The sequence below is a fragment of the Motacilla alba genome, chromosome 12 (genome assembly GCF_015832195.1).
Source record: "Motacilla alba alba isolate MOTALB_02 chromosome 12, Motacilla_alba_V1.0_pri, whole genome shotgun sequence".
Taxonomy (NCBI): domain Eukaryota; kingdom Metazoa; phylum Chordata; class Aves; order Passeriformes; family Motacillidae; genus Motacilla; species Motacilla alba.
Window position 1 is genome coordinate 8,714,270 of NC_052027.1, and position 22,282 is coordinate 8,736,551.

At 36.8% G+C, this 22,282-nt stretch overlaps 1 protein-coding gene across 1 annotated transcript; it reads left to right on the plus strand.

Moving 5' to 3' along the window:
* The first annotated feature begins 1,370 nt into the window (after positions 1-1,370).
* On the plus strand, positions 1,371-22,158 carry CFAP20DC (CFAP20 domain containing). The gene is made up of 8 exons (XM_038148707.1): positions 1,371-1,588; positions 2,494-2,709; positions 6,092-6,179; positions 8,355-8,444; positions 8,913-9,006; positions 10,928-11,000; positions 20,039-20,153; positions 21,991-22,158. The coding sequence occupies exons 3-8, from the start codon at positions 6,144-6,146 to the stop codon at positions 22,156-22,158; spliced, it is 576 nt and encodes a 191-aa protein (XP_038004635.1). The 5' UTR covers positions 1,371-1,588; positions 2,494-2,709; positions 6,092-6,143.
* Positions 22,159-22,282: the final 124 nt, after the last annotated feature.

The following is a 22,282-nucleotide window of genomic DNA, read 5'->3' on the forward strand; positions in this document are numbered from 1 at the left end:
CCAAATTTAATGACACAAGATTCCTTGCCAGTCTTACATTACCTGCAATTTTTGGGTCACAAGTTATGAGTTTTTTTTTCTAAAACTGGAAAAAAACAGGGGAAAGAAATTTCCCTCACAGTATGCCTAAAACCAGTTTCCAGTGGTAGCTGGCAAAGGGTACTTGGGCAGCCCAGTTTTGCCCCCAGCAGGCAGGTAGCTCTTTACACCTTACACTCACAAATGGCTGCTTCATACCATTTTCAATTTAGGTTCTTCAGCCCAAATCTCAGTTTTTAACCAGAATTTCTAAACTACTCAGGCCTTAGCATAACTCCTGTCAGAAAGGGTGCAGGGTTTTTAGATACAGTACTATGTGTAATTAATTTCAAAACGACTTCAGGTTAAACCATATGTAATGAACTATGTAGTTTCTGTTGGCTACAGAACTCCACAATGGTTTTTTAACCTTTCTTTTCCTATCATAGTCTCTCTTCTGTCCTTGTTCTATTAACTGTTTTTATTTAATAATCTGTAGCTCTGCTTTAGTATTATTGTTTTCCTTATCTCCAATACCTAAGAACTCTAATCAGTGTAATCCAGTGTATGATAAAACAGCATTGGATTGCTTTGAAAATCCTAAGGTAAAATGAGAAAGCTAAATACATCCTAAAACTGATTTAACTCATTCCCTTCCTTGGCAAAATGGGGATGGTACCTTCAGGACAAAAAGCAAGGAAGGTAAGCACAGCAGGTCCCATCGGTGGCTCAGCTCTTCCAGTTCATGTATTTCATTATGCCATGATGGGTCACAAGGTTCTTAATAATTGTTCTCCACAGAAACATTAAGACACACTTTGAGGAAGAAAACGGTATTCCGGTACTTTTCTGTGAAAACACTACAAAGTTTTATGAAGAAATGCTGTGATCAAAAAAGCTGTCACTTCAAGGAAAGATCTTCTTTGACTAATACCTCATTATAAAACCCCAGATCAAATTGGTTCCCCATAACCTTGTTCCCAGAGGTTTTTGAAGCCATTGGGAGGTGTTTGCTTGTACTTGCCAGCACTGTTAAACTAATGGGGCTGTCCTTCTCACTTCCCTCTCGTAGGGAAAAATGCCAGAACTCCGAGGCCACTGTAATTCCTTAAAATCCTTAAAATCCAAGGACTTTGATGTGTCTGCTGCAGCTCACCTTTCATCCCTCTCAAAAGAACAAAACAAAATAAAACAAAAGAGGGGGGGGGAAGCACACATTTTTGAGAATGCAGCCTTAAAGGGGAAAGGGCGAATATGTTTCACGAGTTGACATGTCAACGACATTTGCGCTTGAGGCACCTGCACGGGCCCTGGGTGACACGCCGTCATTTCCCACACGCTTGGGGGCACCTGTGAGGGGCCGGCACAGGCTCCGCGACAGCCTCGGCCATTTGTGAGTGGCTTGGTGCGGGGCCGGGGACCGCGGGCAGCGCAGCCCCCACGGGCCACCAGCACCCCGCACCCCCGGGGCGCCGCCGCCGCCGCCCCCGAGCCGGCACCGGCCCTCAGGGGCCGCCCGCGCCGCGCCGCCCGCGCCGCCATCTTCAACGGCCCCGCCGCCCTCACACAGGTGAGACCCGGCGGGGACGGACCTCCCCGGGCTCGGCGGCCTCATCCCCGATCCCGACCCCGACCCCCGATCCCCGTCCTGACCCCGGCCCCGAACCCCATCCCGATCGCAGCCCCGGCCCCCGCGGCCGTGCCGCTGTGGCTGCGCAGCGAAGGGGAAGCCGCAGGTGGTCGCGGGTCTTGTGTCAAAGCGTTTTGCGGTCCAGTTTTTATAAAGTGAAAGCCTCGGTTTTAAGTTATTTTCCCCTTAATTCTGCGCGTTGCGCATAAAAGCTTCGCCCGTTGGAGCACCAGTAGTCTTGCAATAGCTTATTAATGGTCTTTCTGCTCATTTATTATGGTAACTTGTATTTTGAGAAAATATATAGTGGTGTTACAAACTCAGCTTTAAATATTTAATGTGTGGAATTCATTTGTCTGGGAGATACTAAAACCCTTCATCAGTGATGAACTGCTCTCCCTGGCGTGTCCCAGCCACCATAAATCAGCTCTGGCTTTGGGCCCATGATGGTGAGTTATATGTATGAACAGTCTTGGGTCTAAGCCTGTGTGCCCTGCCAAAAATAGTGTATTCGTGTCATTTTTCAATGCGAATTACTAGTATGTGCAAATTCACTTCATTTTGCTTCACAGATATGACTTTGGAATAAAAAAATCTTAAATAAACATTGCTTTTCCAACACTGGGATAGTGATCAGAAGCTTGTATTCTGATACTTATGTAAACAGTGTCTTTTAAGATAAGGGACTAACCATGCCTATGAAGGTTTTAGGTCTGCGTGAGTCTGTCCATCCCTGTCTCTCCTGGATTTAGAGCAGTGCTTAGTACTAATTAGATTAAGACAGCATGAAGGCCTGTTTGCATTTGCTGTTTGTGAAATACTCTTTTTGCTCATTACTTTCAAAGGACCAATTGTTGGAATCTGGGGCTACATAAACACCAGATATTATTGAAATATACATAAGAAGCTGTCATAGGATGGAGATATTTTTGCAGAGGCCTGAGTGGCTTGGGTGAATGGAAGGAATAAGGGGCTCTTTGGATACTGCAACTTTATTGTTGATGTAAGAAGCATGGTGAAGCCAGTGATCAAAGTCACTGCACACACCAAGACATCACAAGGTAAATTGGGATAGGAATCTATTCAAAGATAAATATCTTTCATTGTTGCTTAACTTTATAATTACATTCTTGATTATTTGTCACTGACTGATACGTTAGGCCTGTGTTTGCAGTTGGACAGACATACATGGTTCATGGTTCAGGGCAATAAAAAAAATAATTTTGATCTGTGACTGAAAAATGAGAAAGCTACGAATTTATGGCATTTTACAAAGATGTCATAAAAGTCCTGTTAATTTGATAACTATGCAAAAAATTGAGGGCTTGCATTTCAAATTGCTGTTGATTTTTTTAAATAGTCCTTCTGGATTTTAAGTATTCTTGAATTCTTGACTTTCTGGAGAGATTGAGAAGAGGAAAGGTGAAAAGAGGAAAAATACTACAACTATCAATTTTCCAGACTGTTCTCTCCTTTAAGAATAGCTTAATATAATTAAAGACAATAATACTTGATGCATAATGGAAGCACGTTTTAACATTACCTCAGGAATTATGTGACGAATATGTCATTCACTGAATGGTTTTAGTGGCTACCAATCTTAATAGCAAAGGCAATTTCTAGTCTTCATTTGTAGTAACAAAATTTGGTAAGTGATAATTAAGCAATATAGGAGCAAAGATGTGTTGCAATGTCACTTGCAGTAGTTCTCCTGCCTTAATGAAAAACAAACTGACATGTCGCTGATTTCACAGAGGTGTTTACGATGATCTGCTTTGTAGCTGAATGACTTGTCCAAACACAAATGCTTGTAAGCTTTGGGTCAGTTTACCTTCCACTGAAGTTAGGAAGAGCCACCTGGTTATGAATTTGGTACCTGCAGCAGTTTTCTGAGTCTGCATAGAGTATGTTCTGCAAATTAGCAGATAAGCTACCTTGTCCATGTGACTATCAGTTTGAAACACAACTGCACTGATGACAACTTTTAAGCCAGAATACTGGTAGTACTCTGTGAAAGAGATGAGCTGGTTTTTTTCAGTCTCAGAACTTAAAACTTTCTATACAGTGACTTTCAGATCAGAATTCCTCACATTTATTTAGTCCTAATGTTTTTTCCTGAGATGTAATAAGGCATAACAGAACTGCAGAATATGTGAGGGCTGTGCTAGGTGCATGATGCTTGGCAAGTCTGAAACTGACCTTTAAAGCAAAAGTTAGTGAAAGTGCTTTGACCCAAGGAAAAAACAGTGTACTCCTTTGCATCTCCTTCACTTAAAATCAATAATAAATAAAACCTTAACGATGGTAAAATCCTCAGTCCTAGAATGACAATTTGGCAAATTGTAGAAATAAATCTTACCCAAATATAAATTAGTCATCTCTTGCATGGTTTTTGAATATCCACAATAACTTTGCTTTTTAGAGAATGACATCATAAATAAAATAATTTTAAAATACTCCATGGTATTGCTCCAATTTTATCTTCTAATCTTCTAAGCCTCAGAGTGTGAATTACATTTGTAAATATGTTCTGCAGGAGGGCTTGGCTCCTGTCTCTCATTCACTACAGGTCCTTCACATTCTGCTCTGGCAAAGGAAATCAAAGCAATAGGTCACTGAAATTCGTTTCATGGTGCCACTACTGCTCACTAAGATGTGAATCACAGAATTTTGTGTAGTTCTGGCTTGGTTAAAGGCTGTAGATAATAACAAACATATATTTACATTATAAAAATAATAATGGCTGCAGACAGAAAAATGAACAGTGATTTCAGAAATGAGTGATCTTTATGTTAAGTGAATATTTAGAGAGAAGAAGTCAAATTCACTTGTTTTAGAAGTGCATTCTTCAAAAGGTAAAATGTCTCATTCATAATTAAGGAGCTCAAAATAACTATTAATGTAGTAATTTCAAAAAAATATGCCAACAAGTAGAAAATTTGTATAGAAAATGGTCTAAAACATAGGATAATGCAACTGGTGTTTTAGAAGTGCAGTGACCATATTAGTTAAATTTGATCATAATACTAATTAGAAGTTTTGACAGGCCTGTTACAAATGCTGTGGGTTTTAAATTTCATTTTCCTTATGATAAAAAAATTTTAAATGAACTAATATTTCTGGCAACAGCATGGGATAAATTTACAATATCTGATTGGTTTTCCATTTTTATTTTATTTACAGACAACTTTAAGATTTAATTGTAGCTGATTAAAATAAATGTGGAAAAATATCAATAGATTTTAACATGTTTTCATAAATGAATGATTATTTACTCTTTCAAATAGAACATTGCCCTAATCCTTCAGATGGGTTCATTCTTCATGAACTCATGCATATTGTCAATGAATTTCTAGTTCATTTGTAGTCATACATGTTTTCTTTCTTTTTTTTTATTTTTAACTTTTTCGTTGTGAGAGCTGAACTGCTCATTATTAGAAGTTGTATTTATAATCACCTGGCCAGCATACTGTTTCCATTTGTTAAAAAACTGGTTGCAGTCTGAAAAAATATCCAGTAGTTAAAAATAATTTAATTCTTATGTTGTTTGTACCCAAACTGAACATGAACAGAAGTATATCAAATAAAAGTGAGGCAGAGTCTTGTGAAAGGATTCCACTGTGAGTTGAGGAGCACTTTCAGTTCTCAGTGAAGCTGCTTGTTGTCTCGTGTTGCTGATTTCTCCCTGTCTTTGGAGTGACAACTTCCTTTTATGTTCAGGGTCTCTTCAGTTTCTCTGGATGCCAGGTGAGCCCCCAGACACTCAGTGTGATCAAAGAGGGACGTGGGAGCTTCCAGTGCCAGTCCCTTCCCCTTCCACTGTTCCAGTTCTCTAACTGCAGACATCTCTTAATTCACAGTGACTTGAGCAGCCCTCAGATAACTGGAGCGCATGGTTTGAGTATTACAGTAATCATCCTCAAAGAAGAGTAATGTGAAAGAAGATAACCTGTCTCAGAAGTCTCTGCCAAATACCTCTAGATGGAGAGATTTCTGTTGCAGCTGTTCCATGTTTCTGCTTTTCTATATTGAATGTTAAGCTCCTCTTTAATGGATTTTAATGTTTTCCAGTGGGCACTTGAGAACAAAGAACAATTTTTAAAAAGTGTTAAAGATTGTTTTTAAGCATTTTTAAAGAATGCGAAGGTCTTCATTGATTAAAAATAAGGACTGACATAAAATTACTAGTTCTACTTGGAATATAAGAAAAGACAGCTCTGAGTACTTGATGCACAAAGAGAATGTTTTCCAAGACAGTGTCAATATTAATATATTATTTTGGTGCTAATTCTTTTGCAGTAGCACTCTGATGCAGTTGATACATATTTCTGCTCAGAAAAGTATTTTATAATAGTATTCACATGTTTTAAAATATGGCTGAAGTGTCATTATAGGATTTTTTTCATGTCAAATCCTATGTAAAGTTGTTTGTTTGTTTTTCAGCATAGCTTGCAAGTGTCTTTACTGATTGAGAAGCTAAAATTATTTTCTGCCTATGAAAGCTGGAAAAATGTTCAGAAACCATTATCAGGTAAAACAGAAATTATTTTAATTTTTATCCATTTTCATTTAATCTCTGAGCTCAATTAAAATAGCTTATCCTGAGATGCAAAAAGCTACAGGAGTGTTTTGGAGTGTTTCATAATTCAGTATTTTTGTAGAAGTGTTATGAAGTAGTGGGTAGCTGTCTGGTCTAGAATGGGCACGTGAGTTTGCCAGTGGCTTTTGTTCTTTACCCTTGTGGGCCAGGGAAGGCATATCTGCTTCCATGCAGTCATGGAAGGAGTCCCATCTCCTAAGGTGTAGTCAGAAAAGGGGGTTGGTTTATTCCCTTGATCCAGCACAAGCGCATGACAACAGCAATCACATTATTTGGAGCTTCATTATCCCTTTTACTCTTTCCTGGCCTCTCTTTCCACCACACTTTGCCTTCCCTTTCTCTGCACCAGTCCCATCCCGAGACAACAGCCCACCACAACTACATTTTCCCCACTGGTCCCAGATGTGCTACTTCTGTACCCAAAATTGGTATTTCTGGTGCTGTTCTCTAGGCTGTCTCAGCTTTTCATGGAATTTCTGATGCCTAGCTGCCACTGACTTTGCAGGATTATGCTCCCAAAGATGCCCCATACTCGCCTCCAACTGATTGTGGAGTTCGGCAGTTCCTTGCCTAGCTTCACTGGGGCCCCTCATGAGACCTAACAATCCTCCTTTTTGTCAGCAAAAGTTACATCACTGTCTGTTTGACATTTTCTCATGTCATGTCTGGTATTTTTCCATGTCCTGTTCAGTTTAACCTCAAATCAGGGCCAACTCAAGGGCTGTGCTATTAACAAAATGTATTTGTAAAGATGGAAGAAAAAGCCACTTGTTTAGGATTTGCTGCAAGCACATACAGCTTGGCAGTTAAAAATCTTTTTTACGTTTTTGAGAGCTTGTTCCTGTAGTCCTTAAATAAATCAGGTAATTCAGAAATTGATAGTATACCATATTAAAAAATTGATCTATTGTAAGTTTAAAAATATTTTGAGTCCAGTTTATGGAATGCCATTTTGAATTTCTTTAGAATTTACTAAGTTCAGTCACTGGATCAGCCATGTGGCTGGAGCTGCCAGGTGTGTGTGGGCAGAGGAAAATACCTAATTCATATACAGTGCAGAGTTGATGTTCTCTGAAAAACTAATCTGAGGAGCATTTCTTTTGCTTGCCCCTCTTGCTCATTCTGACTTGCAGGCAATTGCTTGGGCAGCTGAGCATAAAGAGAATTGGGGAGTGCAGGCAACTAGAAATGAGAAGGGAATGGCAGAGTTGTAATGATTGATTAGGTCAACCATGATGCTGAAAAATGCTTAGCAAACTGTAGGCTGAGTGCATCAGATGTCACAAAAAATGTGACATCAAATGGCAAAAATCTAGAAGCAAGTAATTCCCTAAGCAGAGGTGATAAAGCCAACCTCCCCAAGAGCCTGTGTTTGGATTCCTTGATGTCCAGTAGGGCACATGCTCTGTGTCAGGAGTTTTCACCTGACAGGGACATCCATAATAATCTTTTTTTCAGTAGTAATTCTCTGTTCCCTCATGAAGGCTGTAGCCCTAACCCTTTTCATGGTGATACTGACTGGAACAGATCTACTCCCAGGCTGCTTAACTTGGCCCAGAAAAGTTAGTAAATTTTTGTTTGGTCAAATCAGGTTGAAATTTGGTAAGCAGAAGTTACTGCAAAATATGTAGGCAGAGCCATTCACATATGTAGACAAATGGTGTAAACTTCATTTCCTTTGGAAATCAGACAAAACATCCAATCTGCAACACCTTTTATTTTTCAGCAGCATGTTTTAAAACTCACTTCATTTAGCGAATTGTAGAAATAAATCTTATCCAAATAATAATTAGTCATCTCTTGCATGGTTTTTGAATATCTACAATAATTTTGCTTTTTAGAGAATGACATAATAGATAAACTAATTTAAAAATACCCCTTCAGTTTTATCTTCTAATCCTTAGTAAAGCCAAATATTGACTACATGAATTGATATGTCACAGTAGTCTAGAAGCTGGTATTGATATTCTGCTGTCTGTCTGATCAGTAGTACTGACTGTGGTAACAACATGATACAGAAGGATTCTTAGGTTCTCATCTTGACCCTTGAGAATTTAGTGCTGAGCATTTCACTGGCTGATGTATCCTTAAAACATTTTATCATAGGGGGGCCGGTTTGTTGAAATATTCAGTGCTCAAGGCAAGAACCCGGGAGCAAAATGGAAGATTTTTGGCAACCCATCAGCTATATCAAAAGTAAGTTTTTTAAGAAATCTATAAAACCTAGAGTATAAACCAGAAAAATGTGAATGAAGCTTAAAATTAGAAGGTAATGAGGGCTTTGACCTGACAGTGGAGTTGTCACTTGCAGTTCTGTCATTTTGGCAGACTAAATGACTACTTAAATTACTTCTATATGCCTGCTTGCAGACTGAGTTGGTCACAGTGTAATTTTACAGTTTAAATATTTAGAAAGTAATTTTGGCACTCTGGTAACCAATGAATTGAGCTTTGCTCACTGAATCGTGAATCCTGTTTGTCAGCAATATTTGTTCATAAAACATACAAGTAAAGGACATATTTGTGTGGATTATATTTTTGCCATCAAATGTGAGCCTGTCATACTTGCAGTGCCATCTGCATTTTCTGATATGTTATTAGCATGGTTGGTTAACAGGAGGAGAATTCTATCAGGATGCTTATGTTTGCTGTTCCTTTCTGTAGGAATACGACAAAGAACTGAAAGGCTTTGTTTTTGTACTTGAAGGAAACAGTCTAATCAACAAAATGAAGCTACCAAGGGAAACCAAACAAACTTGTGAGTGTCAAAGAATTAAATGTCTGTGATGCTGTTCTGATTATTACATCAGTCTTATATTGGAATGTTAAACATTATTCTCCCTTAATTCAGGCATAATTCATCATAGGAGAAGTTTTTTCATTAACTTTTTAGCAGGTCAGTGATAAATAAGTAAAATTTACAGAAATGAGAGTAAGTGCTGTAGGGAAGCTCTAACATTTTCTGGTGGTGCCAAGTTCACTTTGTACCTGATCCTGCTAAAGACCAATGTCTGATAAATAACCTCTGACTCCATTCAGCACTTACTAAAGTTAGTAATTCTACTGGCATTGATGAATGTGAACTAGGTTCCTGTCTCCTTTCTTATTTTACTTTTTAAAGGATTTTTACTTTTGTATCAAAGAAGCACTAGTGGTACAAGAAAGTTATACCCAAATTTCCCCTGTGTTTATGTAATCAGTGTTTAAGGGTGCTATGGAGTGTTTTCCCAGGATGTCTGTTGCACTACAATAATCCAGAATCCAGGCAGTCTGCAATACAGCAATCAACACATGCTTTAAACTCCATGACAGGGTGCTGTACCTTATAAGGCTTGTGGGAGTGAATTGAGCTGGCTTAGAATTAACTGCTTGCTTTTGAAGAAAAATTGAGATGGTGATTTTAAACAAATGGTATGGGAATCTTCTAGGGTGCTTCTAATGTAGGGTATACAGTAAGACATAAGTTTTTTTCCAATAAACACCAAAAAAAAAAGAATAAATTCTTTGGGCTGGTGACTCTGTAAGGCCTTGAAGTTTAGTCTGATTTTCATAAAAGAAATTGGCTGTTATCTTCATTAAAATTAATATTAATGCAGTGTATATTTTTGAGAAACCAAACTAATTTATTTTCAATGGTACAATAAACTAATATAGCAAACAGTAAACAATTAAAAGAAAAACAGTTGCTAACTGTTGCTAAATATTAAAATGAGGATTAAGAATTAATTGTGGGGGTAATCACTGCTAAAAATAGTTTGGTTTTAAATTTTGCTTTAGTTAATGCTGCAATACTGAAGTCAGGTTTCCATCTGTTAGCATTCTGTTTCCTTCTGTCTTGGTCTCCCCTTGAGGTGTATGTACCTCAAGTATTCAATTAATGAAGTATATGGTTTCCCAGTTGCACTGGAACTTCATATACTCTTCCAAAATAAAAGCTACTATATATGCAAATCTAATTTGAAGTTTTAAGGTGTCATTTGGCCCTCAAAAGAAGAAAGTTCTGAAGTGTCATTCTTGAGAGGAGGAGCCAGTGTTGCTGTTCAGGCTTGTCAAGTCAATGAAAAGCAGCCTGTATCGTCCCTGATGGAATACCTAAGAAAACAACATATGGTTCAATTCAGACAGCTTTGTACTGTTTTCCCTTGATAGGGAGCTACCTGATTTTTTTTTGTTTGCTCCCTCAGTCAAACTCCTTTCTTATTATTCTAAAAATCAGAAGCCTCCACTGAGAGGCATTGTCATGATCTGAATTGCATTCTTACCCAAGAGTTTTGTTGAAGTTGCTTAGCAAGGTGTACTTTGTCACCAACATGAGTGCAAATGTAACATGACGATAAGGTTATCTTGAGAGGACAGTATTACTTCATTTTAAAATTCTTATGGGATGTTTATTGTCTTCGTGCTCTTGGAGCACAAAAATTGTAAGCTTAAAAAAAAGGTTTCTTTTGCTTTCATGAGAATTCCACCAAAGCCACAGATGGGACTTTTAAAACAATGCTTTTATTGCAGTTTGAATTGGATTTCTTCAGGTTTTTTTCGTGTTCATATGTTGTGTGAACCTTGGGAACCTTGGGAAATAGTGTTGTAGGAGCATAGCATATGGTACAAAATCGAAATGCTGGATAGTGAAATGTGCATCTGCATGCACACAGCACTTTTTTTTTTTTTCCTGTTTCTAGTGGGACTGGTGCAGCAATTTCTGACACTTCAGATTTTTGTGCCATTGGGAAAAGACTTCTCCACTGAGTTACTGTAAGATGCATAAAATTTCTTTGAATACTTAAAGTGAATTCTTGATTGCGGTCATTAATTGTGGTGGCGTATTTTGCATTAAAGCATGGTGACTTGTCAAGTCAATAAAAAGTAATTAAGCTAATGAGATCATTATTTCTTAGATGTTTTAAATACTGACATTCCTTTGAAGACAGAACAAACTCCAGAAAATCCTCAAGGAAGATGATGAAAAATACGAAGAAATGGAGCAGAAATTTGTCAAACATATGAAAATGCTGGTGCATGAGGACTGCCTGAAAATTCATAAGAGACTTATTCATAAGTCAAAAGAGAGGGCCCTTTGGTCCAGGGCAAAAAGAAATATATATTCTAATAACTGGAGGAGAAAAACACAACCAAACAAATGCTAAAAAGCTAGAAAAGCAAATGGAGTGCTGGATTAGTATAATTTGTTCCACACTGTGAAGACAGAGAGATACAGTGGAAACAGGCATTTTATTAGTTAGGTGCGAAATTATTTAATAGAATTTTAAACTTGGGCAGTTGTCAGGCTTTGGACAACATTTCTCCCTTAGTGACACCATCTGTTTATTCTATATATAAACAGCACAACTCACTCAGCTTTGTAGCCCATAGAATATCTGAAATTGGACTAAGAAAAGAAATATTAGGCCATTAGAAGCCCTGCAAGCAAAGATGGGTTGAATGATATCAATTAAATTAGCAATTAAATTGCATAAAGTGAAAGAAGGGTTTTATTTTTGTTTGACTTTCTGTAAGTTTGCATTTAAAGGGACAAAGGGACAAAACAAACAGGATGTGTAATGCAGCACACAGAGACCAAACACCACGTACCAACTCAAAACTAGGATTTGCTTCTCATGTTCATTCTTTTGGCAGGGGCAGAGATTTAATGACAGGTGCAGAAATTCAGATTTTTTGGTAGTGTCATCTTCAGTTTGATTCTTTTGGGTGTTTGCCACCTTCTTAACAAGAACCTCTTTTCTACTTCTACTAATTTTATTTTTCTTATTGCTTGCTTTTTTTTGATAAAACTTTTTCTATCACCTCTCCCACCCTTATTTGCCTTTTCTCTTCCAGCTTATATTTAGACTTTACATTTTTTTCATGTTTTCTTTCTACTTCCTGTTCCCATCTTTACTATGTCTCTCTTAGAAAAGAAAATATATGTTCTTATTATATTCTTAGGTACTTGTATAGATTAAAATACAATATATTTTAATATATATTTTGTATTTTTTTGTATTTAATATATTTTGTATTTTATATATATATATATATATATGTATCATGTAACATATACTATATTGCTATATAACACATATAATATAAACTATATTAACTACATTTTCTCTGGAGCTCCAGTTACTTTGAATGAAGGTGTTTATGTCTTAAAAGCACAATATCAGTTGTTCCCCACTTAGTGCAACTGTATGAAAAAGTTAATAAAAACTCTTTAAAAATAGTTTTAATCTTGAGTTTTGTATTTGAAATCAGCTGTAACTTACTTGTATCCATAAAGTCCTTCAAGACTTGCAGAATAGATAATGCGTTATTTTATCCTAGCAGACTTAAGATAGTTCAGTAAATAATAAAGACAAGTCCTTCTTGCCATGTGACTGCTGTTCAGTTCCCTTCTTTTCAGATATTTTGAAAGAAATCTCTTGCTTGTTTGTGGACAGAGTGTTGATGGTGTTGTTGCTTCCTGAAGTTTAATGTTCAAAGATGGTTTCTTACACAACCTGACTACATAGTGCTGAATCTTTGAGCAGCTTCAAGTGAAAATTGATAGCATGCCAAGCTACGAAATTTACTTTATGTAAAAATCACTGACAAGTTTTGTAATAGCTGGGCATGAAGCTTTATGTTGCATTTCTTGCTCTCCCATTCTGCAGAGAGATGGAAATAGGAATTTAGTTTGAGCCACATCTTCTTTTGCATTCTGTTCAGTGATTGATTTGGTCAGCAAACAAGAATTTCTTTAAGACCATCCATCACTGCTGGCATCAGCAGAGCTAAACTTTCTAACTTGCTCCTGTCAACCAGTCACTCGAGATTCCTGCCATAAATACTGAAATGTGCAAACCACACGTTAGCTGGTTTATCTTTTCTTCAGAGCAAATCTTAATAGAATTTTAGATACTTTTTAATGTGGCATGATTAGATGAATGCCACCACACTAACAGTCAATGTATTAATCTGCGTAAAAATGTGTAAAATAGATTGTGGATGGAAAATTTGATGAAGCATAATAACATCACAACTAAGGTAGAGAGCATGTAATTTATGCAGCTTCTTTGGAGCAAATAATAGCAAAGCTATTGGTAATGCTGAATATAGCTGCCTGCTGCAAATGCAGTAGCCAGTTGTTAAATCTTCAGTGTTATGGATTTTGCTACTTTTCTGAAAAAGCAAAGGTAACTCAATGTTTGAAAAAATATTTGCATGTAAAAGAAAACAGCATCTGGCTTGTGTTGTCATTTTTGCTTTAATTCCCAATACATGGACATGTGGGTGTTAGTACTTCTGCTTGGCATTTTGACAAGCATTCAAACATTTATTCTTAAAGAACTGTAATGCCACTCATGGTCATACTTTGTTTCTGATATGGTTTTTCTCAGTGTTTGGTATCACATGAAATTAGCACATCTTGTAATGAAAAGTTTTACAGCAAATGAGTAGAGCAGTTGATGTGAAGAAACAGACCTTGAAAGTGTACCATAGCATAAAAAAAAAGAAAAAAAAAAAAAAAAAGAAAAAAACCAAGCAGACTGGTCTGATTTGAGATGCTCGATTTCTGGTTATGTTCTGAAACATTTTGTGGTCCTGTATGAGTCCCTTTGTATTGCTCAACCTTTCTTTTCCAAGTTCAGGCATGGTACTTACTCATCCATTGCTGCAGCTCTGAAGTCATGCTGCCTCTCTCACTGAAGGCCAATTCATGCTGCTTCAAACTTGTTTAAATCTTGGCATGGTAAACAGCTGTAAAACACATGTGGCACAACTTGTATCTGGGGAGGTCTGAGTTCTCTTAAGAGATGCCCTCAGCTCTGACATGAAAACCTGCAGAGTGAGCATGCCCGTTGTCAGTGAGAGCTGCTGCCGCCCCCAAGCCCAGACTTGGTGCTCAGCATTAATGTGCCATGGGGCTCTGCTGTGCTGTCACTTCCTAGAATCACTCAGTACCTCATGGACCATCTCTCCTGCCAGAGTGTGCTGAGGATTCACATGATTGCTCATTCACTCCAATGGTACCTGTCTCTTGATTTCTTAATTCTTCCTGGTGTTCCAACCTCAACCTTTCAACCTTTGCTCAGCTGGCAAAGCACTCATCAAGAGGTTGGCTCAGTTACTATCCCACTGTTCATAGTGAAATTAGCTTTGCTTGTCGCTAGCCTTAGCCAGCTCCAGAAGGCATCGGCTCTTGTTATATTCTGAATTAATGCAAACTCTATGAGAATTTGAAACTCTGGAACATACCTGATAAGTTTTCTGTTGAAGCTAGTTATTTATGAAAGAATCTGTAGGGAAAAAGGGGTCAACATCTCTTTATTCCTGAAGTAGTTGTGCCTGCTGATAAGAAATCTTATTGCAAGGCCTGTGAACAGTACAGTGGAATATATATTTTGGTACCATATTTCCTGTTTTCAGACAATTGTTTCTATAAATATAAGCTTATTACTTAGAGATTTTTAATAACCACAACATAATAGGTTTTACAAGCATAGCTAATTTATTCATAGATACCATAACACTTTGAATTTATGTGAATTACATGCTATCATAATCCGTCATCATTTTAGCTGTGCTGACAGAGATATCATAAATTATTCATGTTAACCTAAACACCCAGCATGTTTTCAGATACAGAACAATATGAATCTTGGTTAGTCTTGCAAAATTTAGACCAACCTCTTAAAATTCAAAGCAGGACATAGATGCTAATTCTATCATGTACATCTGAAATTACTGGAAGATTTTAGATAGAGAATGAAGGTAAACTTTATTGAATAGATTTAGCTGAGAGAATATTTGAAATTCTGGTATTTAGTAGCATGAAGCATGTTTGTTGATTTTTTGTGAAGCAGGATTGAAATACAGAAATATTCTTAGAAGTATTAGGGTATGTTAAATTTCATAATTTACAAAGGAGATTTTAACACATATATTTGAAAGTAAAAAATTTTAATAACTCTCCCAGTCATCACATCTTCTAGAACTTTAGATGGAAGCACTAATAAGTACTAAAGTACTAATTATTTATATTTTGGTTGGGACAGGTCAGGATTCACCATTTCTTCATAACTGCTCATATTTTGAAAGATTTTCTTTGTAACAACCAGAATTGATGATTCTTGTTTTGTGCCTGCCACTTGTGTTACTTCCTCTTTATGGATGCTGGTTAAGGGCACTTTGTGGGGTTTTTTCCTTAATGCTCTCCAGAAAAAAAAGCACTATCAACAGGAAATTCCAGTACACGATACAACTTGTGCTCTAGGTCTGGGTGACATATCAGTCTTCCAGATCTATTATTTTGTAGAGATTTGATGATTTTCAACATAACTACTTCTCTTTTTATGAGGGCAGGATACATTGCTCTGGATTGCAGATCCTCGGGCAGCCACTTCAGCAATGTATTATCTCCTACAAGAGCAATTTACAAGTAGCACATAAAATGTATGTGAAGTACAGGGTGCCTCTGAATAAGAATATTTGAGAATCTGAAAGCATGGCAAATCAGCTGACCATTGGTATTCCTTTGTTTTCTGTCTTTAAAATGGATGCGATGGTGATAATGATGCTACCATGTAATGTGTAGGAAGCACACGCCTTTCATGGAGAAAATGGCACTACAATTGTTAAGTACTAGTATACTAATGTACTAATAGTGAAGTGTTAGCAGAGAATTCTCTCTGGGTTTTGACCAGGATACAAAGAGATTTCTGGTTGTACTAAATTGCATGGAAGCTTAGCAACACTGATGAAATGCCTGCTTTCATGTTTGGTAAACTTCCAGGTTACATCATTTATGAAGAGAAAAACACTTTCATTTGAAGACCAAGTGATCCTGACAAATGAAGTATCCCTTCAACAGTTCAGTATTGTTTCTTCCTAAGTTCATTTTTAGCCTTGAATTGAACATTAACGAATGGTTATAAATTATTATCCATACAGAAGCAACGTGAATAGGCAATCTGAGCAGATGAGTCTATCTGTGCTCTTGGGTAGTTGCTACCATTCACTTGCAATCTCACTATAGTTACCATTGTGAGGAAAATAGTCAATCAAATTTGAAGATGTAAAATAAAATTGAAAATTGAATTGGAAGGTAATTTTACTTTCAAATGGCTTGCAAATGTAAATGTTAAGTGTGAAATGAATGCAGTTAATGACCATAGCTGGAAGAGTTATGCACCTGCTGATCACAGGAATATTATTATAAATGAGGTTGATTTTCTTGTTGACCACCTCATTTTTCTCAACATGGTCTCATTACTTTTCTATCACGTCTGACCCTTAGATATAAATACTCAAGCACAGACGTAATAAAAATACATTAACTCCCATATAGATTTTTTTAATTCATCTTTGAAATTAAGATATGTGCTGCAGATGTTTCTTGCTATTGTAGATTTAATGTAAGTTCTGCTTTTGGATAGAAGGAAAGAAAGTTGTGTGTCACCAAAAGTACTCTGGAGTCATTTTGCAACTGAGAGATCTGCTGTTCTAGCTCCTGTTGTCTGAATTATTTCAGAAAAGAGTTTCTCCAGACCATTTCTTTATTTTTATTTTCCAATAAGCAATGTAATTGAAAAGCCTGAAAGCTACACTAACTCTTAAATAATTATTTTCCTTCTCCTGGGAAATAAATTATTTTATATAATTTTAAGGCCATCTTTTTTTTTTAACTGCCTGTTTGAATGTTTCACCTACTTTTACCTGTGGAATATAAGTATTTTTATTATTTTAAATGTATTTACAGAAATAAATTACACTTCTTTAGGAGTGATTATATCTGTGCATCTCAGGTTTGCCCCTTTCTTATGGCACATCTATTGTCATAAAAATTCTTACTTTAGACTTAGCTGACAGAGTCTGATATAAATGTATGTCTTTTGATCTAAACAAATGTGTTCAGTGTTACATTCTGGAATGTAACTGAGTTGTAAATTTACCACTGGCCCTTCTATAACCAAGGTTCTTAATTTTTTTTCATGAAGGAGAGAGATAAACCTATTCATATAAGAAATAAATAATAAATTTTAAACATATTGAACTGATAGTATAGAGTGAACTTAGATTTTATTGCCAGTTGTTTGGAGATATGCATGACTTAATTCTGGGCTCCTACTGCTCTGTTATAGCCTCATTTAAAGCAGCATTCTCTGTTGAGAATTATGCAGTTTGAGGTTCAGCAGGGATAGTATTTTTGTTTCTCAGTACTCAGGTTATTGCAGCTGCCTGGTTTCTCAGCACAATTGCTCAGCTCTACACATAACCAGGAAATCCAGGGAGCTTCAGGCAACCATTGCTCCACTGCTTTGGACTTCTTTGGTGCACCGAATTTTAGCACTTCTGAACACCCAAGATTTAGAGTGAAGAGTTTCTGGAAACTGGATTCATAGGTTTTTCACCAAAGGCTATATGGGAAGTAAGGTGATGGGTGGAACTATGCCTTAATCAAAGGCTTAGCTTTGTGGCCCATTTGTTAGTGATCTTCATGGAATTATTTCACATCTTGCTTAAACTTCTTCAAAAGTAAGATCAAGCCCAGGTACCAGCACTCTAAGACACTTGGAGGTGTTCTGAGGAAAACACTTTTCAAGGACTTGGTATAATTTCTCCATTCATAAAAAATATGTGCAGCTGATTTTGGAATCTCTCATGTCAAACAATAGCAATAGTAAGGATATAATAGTTTTTTCTTGGCACAGTAGTGGAATTTCTGCTTTTCAAGTGCATGTGATTTATAAAAGTAACTGCCAGTCTTTAAAAATGAAACAGATTGTAGAGTCTTCCACTTTGTTTTCATTTGTCCACCCATGTTATGAGGATGAATAGATTAAAGGTCAGGTTATCTGCAAGGGAGAGGAAAGAACCAGCAAGTTCTGGAAAGCTGGTGAACAGTTTGCTTTGGATGATGGTCTTAAAGACTATGGGGGAATGAGAAGGTGCTTATGTATTTTTATTGCCTGTAGTGGTAGAACCTTTTGATGTTTACATAATTGCAGTATACTTTTTACTGTCCTTGCTTAAACTCTCAAATTGGCAAAAATAACTAAAGTATGTAATGTGCCCCAAAATTAATGTTCTCCTAAGTTGACCTAAGGAAACCTATTAATGTTTTATGGTGTTATTCTGGATATTTATAATTTCATTATTCAAGCTATGGGTAGTCCTTAGCTAATGAATAAATGTTTTCAGTAATAAATTAAAAAAAAAAAAGTCTACAGGACAGTCTTACTATTTTAAAGTAAAACCCAGCATTTGAATGATTATGAGTAATTACTTTTAACAACACTAAGTAGTGACAAAAAGTTATTTTTAATAAGTATTTGTCATCTTCTCAGAGGGGCTGCTAATTACAGAGAGATACCCATCTGTTAGAAATAGGGTTGTTCAAAATAATAGGTAAATTAATCATTGTTTCCCCATACATTAAGCATATTCTCCCAGACTGCAGCCTTTAAAGTAGTATCTGTGCTCTGGAGTGTTAAGGGAGGACTGTTGGGGAATGTCAAGGTTGTGCTGCTGTTGTGGTTTCACCCCAGGAAGCAGCTGAGCCACAGTGGCCCCTCTCTCTCCTGGGGAAGAGAATACACTAGGGTAAAAGTGCAAAACCTTGTGGACTGAGATAAAGACAGTTTAATAGGGGGAGCAAAAGCTGCACATGGAACCAGAATCTAAACAAGGCATTAGCACCTTCCCATGGGCCTGAAGATGTTCAGCCATCTCCAGGATCTCAGCACTTCATGCTGTGTAATGGCTGCATGGGAAAACAATGTAGCTCTGAGCTTCCCCCATTCCTTCTTCCCCACCATTCTTTCTGCTGAGCATGGCACTGTGTTGTCTGAAACATCCCCCAGGTCAGCAGGCATCTCCTGTCCTGCCTGTGTCCCCTCCCAGCTCCTCACACCTCCCAGTCTCCTGGCTGGTGAGGTGAGGTGAGGAGCAGAAGAGGCCTTGGCTCTCTGTAAGCAGTGCCCAGCAGCAATGAAAACATCACTGAGTTACCACCACTGCTTCCAGCACAAACCCAAAGCATAGACCTCTCCAAGCTGCCCTGAAGAAATTTAACTGAGTCCCAGCCAAAACCAGTACAGCTGCTAACAAGACTTGAAGGAAACAGAACATAAAAATTACCTTCTTTATCAGTTTAAATGAAACTTTTCCTTTTTTTGTTGTTTTTTCTTTTTTTTTTTTGTGACCATGGCTGTAGTCTAAATTTATTAGAAATGTTGAAATTCATTGTCCTTGGTATCATTGTGAGATTACCTGAATAGTGAGCAATAAATCTCTGCATTATAATTCACCTTTGAAGATAAGTCCTCATGAAGTAAAACAGGTAGACAATGTATTGTGTTTACCTTTAAGCTGAAAAAAATCTATATGCAGTGACAGAGGCATTTTTAGAAAAAGAAAGCAAATAATGTTTTTCTAGTTAGCAGGCCCCAAGATAAGACAAGCTTAAGGGGCCAAATACTTGTGATTATTAAAGGATACTGGGTTCTTAGTTCATACAAATTGAATTCTTTCATACTCTGAAGGGCTGTGGAAATCTAGCAAAGAGTGTAGACTGTTGAAATGAAATTAGCATGTAAAGTGATTTTATATATGCAGGGATATAGCCACGAAGTTTGAATTGGAGAAAGAAATCTCATTACTCATCTTGTAAAAGAATTTTTAAATTCCATATTTGCTGTCACTGACATAAAGATTCTGCACATGAACAGGTTTTTTTTGATTTCCCAAAGATACTGGATTATTGAATTGACAAAGATCTGTTCCATTCTCTCCCGACTTTTCTTTTATAGGATAACTGATTTTGACAATATTAAAAGAAGATTGTATTTGTCAACAGTCCACAAGGAGTTGTCTGTAACCCCTCTGCATGCCAAAATTCCTCTGTTTATGATCAAGCGCAAAATAGTAGGTACCTTGGGAATATTACCTGGACTGAGGTTGAAAATCTGAAATATTTTGTGTATATTATGACCTTTTTGAAGTTATTGCTTGTTTAGAACTCAGCTCCTACTGATTGAAGAGACTTGTGTGTGTCCCCTTTACCAAATGGCAGCAGAACCACTTTGTGCTGCAAAGTGTTCTTCTGTCCTTCTTCTTGTATTAGGAATTCATTCTCATTTTACAAAGTGTCTGCTGTTTGTGATGTTTCTTAACCTTTCCTGTTGATCCAGCCTCGATAAAATTTTGTGTCCCTGATACTTCTTCATGATGGCTCTCCTGCTGACATGTCCCTTCTCCTGTAGTGACCTCTGATGACATTCCCTGGAGCTAGGCTGTAGCTGATGGCTGCTTTCACATTCTTCAGGTTCTTCCAAATTCTGCATATATAGAACAATCTATGTGTCAGACTGATGAGAACAAAACAAAAACCATTTTCTTCCCCTTGTTCCCCACTCCCATGCCCAGCCACAACATATGGCAATAGCTGACAGGATACAAAGCCTGATGGTTACTGTATAACCATGCAAGGATTGGAGTCTCAAAAACTGCTTTAGAAAATAAACTTGATACTAGATTTCAAATATTTTAAAATATATATTTGCATGAAGAGAACTAGATAACAGTATACTAAGGAGTTGTGAATTTAAGGCTAGACATGAGAGAGAATATTTTACAAAAAAAACCCCTCTGAATTTATAACCTTTTTTGAGATAGGTTAAGTGAAAGCAACTGTTGTAACTTAAAATTGAGAGGTTTTCTGCTTTGTGGGAAGAAGTATTTGGATTTTTTTAATGAATGTGTATCAGATCATACCCCTAAAGTTGCTGTTAATTCAAAATCCAGTGAAATTAAATTATTTTTCTTCAGTGTAATTTCAGTTAGTTGGTGTCAGACTAGTACAAGTATTTCAGGATTAATGTGCAATAATGTACACCAAGTTAAATTCAAGCAGAAGATGAACTTCAGTTATGAATTTTAATTTAGATAATAAAGCATGAATCAGATATGTCTAGATGCTCTGATCATTTATAATGACAAAATATTTTAATAACCTTAATGCTTGACCAACCTTAAAGAGTAGATCTATATTCCTTAGTGTATCTGAATACATATCTGTCTCCCTTAAATGGTTATCTGCCTTTTTATCATTGCTTTTGCTTAAAGGAGGGAGCATGCTGCTTTCAGAGATTAGATAGATCTTTTACATGGCTCTGATAGTTCAACTTACTGTATACACAAGCTGATTGTTATTATCAGCGTGAGGCGTTGTGAATCAGGATATATAATAAGTTGTTTGTTCCATCAGCAGAACAGAGTTTGCATTTTCACATGCTAGCCTTCTGTATTGCATTCCTACAAATTATTCTATGTTTCAACCTCATCACTAGAAGTATCAGTTATAATTAAAAACTGAATTTTTCAGTCCATGGCTTGGTGTCTTCAAAACAGGTATTACTTTCCTTCCAAAATTTCAGATTTAAGACCTGAACAGTAATGTATGAACCTAAATTTTTTACTCAAAAATACTTGCTGTTTGTCGATTAGAAGCTAATATTTCTACCTTGACTTTATAAGGAAATTAGGTATGTACAATCATGTTTTTACATTTCTTTTCCCTTAAAATGTCAACCACTGATCAGCTAAATTTTGCACATGAGTAATCATATAAAATATACTACAGTTCTGCAAATTAAATGAAAATTGCTGCATTTCTACTCAAGGCCATCTGGTTTATTTGTATAGAAGGTGTGTTAGCCTCAGCTCATGGGTTTTACTAAAGAGTGTTGTTTCTCTTTTCCAGTGGTGCAATATGTGTATTGACTTGGTAACGTTTACCTATGAAATATTCAGAGGAGCTCTCTTCCAGTCCTTGGATGGAATTACTATTTCAGCCAACTGTAAGCTAAGAAAGGTCTTCACTTTAAAATTCAAGCCTCAAGTTACAGCTGAGGAAGATGGTGTGTTTTAATTACTGTCTAGTCTTAATCATAACTGCTCATGTTATAAAATCAAAAGCTTCTTATTCATCTGATTGGCAATTTGAAGGATTACATGATTTCATAAAAATTAAAGTGGTAATACAGCATATTGAG